General features: G+C 37.0%; 1 protein-coding gene across 1 annotated transcript; it reads left to right on the forward strand.

The window, feature by feature from the left end:
• The first annotated feature begins 1,803 nt into the window (after positions 1 to 1,803).
• On the forward strand, positions 1,804 to 2,325 carry LOC142162340 (uncharacterized). The gene has a single exon (XM_075218685.1). The coding sequence runs from the start codon at positions 1,804 to 1,806 to the stop codon at positions 2,323 to 2,325; it is 522 nt and encodes a 173-aa protein (XP_075074786.1).
• Positions 2,326 to 2,655: the final 330 nt, after the last annotated feature.

Consider the following 2,655-nt stretch of genomic DNA (forward strand, 5'->3'; position numbering starts at 1 on the left):
GGCCGTGGACTCCCATTTCCATCACTTATTTTTATTGCCTAATAATGAATAAGCGCTAACGGGAGTGGTGCCAAAACTCATGACTCTCTTAGTGGATATCGTTTTCTCAAATTAGCAGTTCACCAACATCACATGACATGCCCGCAAGGTTGGTTGAGTTAGTTGGGTAAGTGGTTTTTCACATGGAAGATTTGTGATTGATTTTCCTTTCCAGCAATCTTCCCAGACAGATCTCGTCGCATCGAACTTGCATAATGCGGTTTATATATGTGTGGTTTGTGAACTATTGCCAAGGGAGCATTCCTTTAATACTAGCTGTATATTTGGGTTTTCAGAATAAGTTTAGGATTTCTGTTCCGGCACAAAACTGATGATTCATGACAAGTCTCTGTTACGTTGCATAGGTAAAAGAGAAACAACAAAGACTTCTCATAGATAAGGAATTAAGTTATATATATTTAATGTGTAAAGATCTTTTATATGATCAATGTAATTTAACCGAACCTAATATAAATGTTAATTATCATATCTACGAAATTATTAATTAATTTTCATTACAAATATCTTGTAATTACTCATAATTTGATTATAATATTTTTACTTGTAAATACATATATAAAATTTTTAAGTCAAATTTCTTTTATTGGCACAAGAGAAGCGGTAAGCGCGAGGGCCGAGGGGAACGGCCTTCTCTCATTCTCCGTTTGAAAGGAAATTCCTGTTCTTTGATTGGTTAACCAACAAATGATGTGGTGTTTTTTCTTTTCAAAAAGTTTAGAAATATGATAAATTTGGATTAGTTTTTAACTTTTGACATCGGTTTAATTTGATCTGCGAACATAACTTCAAGGTAAAAAGTTAAAATATTAACTATATTACAAGTGGGAGACAACACTTATTAAATTTGAAGATTTGCTCGTAGAATAAGTTGAAACAAAACTTCAGAATCATCTACTTTGAGGGTTATCTGAATAGGGTAGGTCCTATTTGAGCAGCTTCGCTGCGGCGCTGCCTATATCAACGGACAGGGCTTCAATTTCAATTTACGGCAGGAACCAACGCCGTTCCTCAAATCCTAACAAATTTAAACCTAAAATACACGTTTGCTTTTCCCTGCCGGGCCCGTTTACTGTCGTAGTCATGTGACTTTCCATGTTTACCCCATGAGCCATGAGTACATAACCATATCCATTGCCGTTAAATGTGTACTACTAGTTTACTACTTGTTGGACCACAAGATTATTATACATCTTCCACTTCAGCCCAAATCAAAGACACAAGCCCACTGGCCCATAATGACAACAACCCGGAAGACTCTATTAGTTAGTCATATTTATACTTGTAACATTGTTTTAGCAATAGCCATTCTTTTATACACATAGCATTCTTTACCTTGTATATATATATAGTGGTTGGCTGTTTTGTAAAGTTTTCCGAGAACTCAGTTTATTTCTCTCAATAAAAATTCCCCTTTCGATCTCTCTCAGAACTAGGGTTCTAATTCATTCTCTTCTCAAATTGTTTCGTTTACTTGATTGTAATATGGTATCAGAGCACGGAAATGGATAGATTGGACTGTCAACTGCCGTCCGATGTTACCCTCGAAGGCTGGTTCTGATTTTTCTGTTCAATTCGTTGTGGTGGCCGAAAGCGGTTTTCTGCGGTGTTTTCCGGTGAAGTTTTCTTTTGTTTCCTACACGAGACTTTTGCTTCTTCGAGTTGCTGAAGAAGACCGGTATTCTCTTTTAATTTTGCATTTTCATCTGCTGTGTGCCCTAATTTTCTATAAACCCTATTTTCAACATGGTGAACACCGACTCCTCCACTTCTGTTGCGACTGATTCTAATGCAAGTACTATTGAACCTTCTCATCCACTATACCTTTATCCAACTGATAATCCTGGAACTGTTATTGTTGCTGATAGGTTCAATGGAATGGGTTATGGTAGTTGGCGTCGAGGAATGTTGATTGGCTTATCATGTAAAAATAAGCTAGGAATAATAAATGGAACAATTAGCAAACCAAATTCTAATTCACCACTATTTGAGGCTTGGTGCCGATGCAATGATATGGTGATTGCTTGGATTTTGAATAGTTTAGAAGCTGAAATTCGAGAGAGTGTAATGTATACCGAGTCAGCTGCCAAACTATGGAAAGATATAGAAAAACGTTATGGTCAACCTAAGGGATCCAAAGTTTATCAAATTCGCAAATCTCTGTCTTCCATCTCTCAAGGAAACTCAAACATTGTTGCATATTTCTCTAGAATCAAGAAATTGTGGGACGAACTAGCCTACTCCATCACCTATCCTAATTGTGTGTGAGGGTGTAAAGAAGCATTTCAGAAATTGGAGGAGGATCAGAAATTGCACCAGTTTTTAATGGGATTGAATGACACTTACACTATCATCAGGAGGAATATTCTAGCAATGAAACCTCTTCCAGACATTGATACTGCATATTCTATGCTACTCAATGATGAAAGTCATTGTGAAGCTCAATCTTCAGCACCTTCCTTTTCTCCTGAGACTGCCTTTTTCTCAACAAATGTTCAGAAATCATATCCTGGACCTGCTAATGCTGCAATGCAAAGGCCCTACCAGCAGAAGGTTGTTTTTGAATCCAAAAGGCCTAATTTGGTATGCAAGTATTGT

Source organism: Nicotiana tabacum, chromosome 7 (assembly GCF_000715075.1).
Source record: "Nicotiana tabacum cultivar K326 chromosome 7, ASM71507v2, whole genome shotgun sequence".
Lineage (NCBI taxonomy): Eukaryota > Viridiplantae > Streptophyta > Magnoliopsida > Solanales > Solanaceae > Nicotiana > Nicotiana tabacum.

Excerpts from the sequence above, each read along its gene's own strand:
- LOC142162340 (XM_075218685.1), top strand. The coding sequence starts at position 1,804 with ATGGTGAACACCGACTCCTCCACTTCTGTTGCGACTGATTCTAATGCA.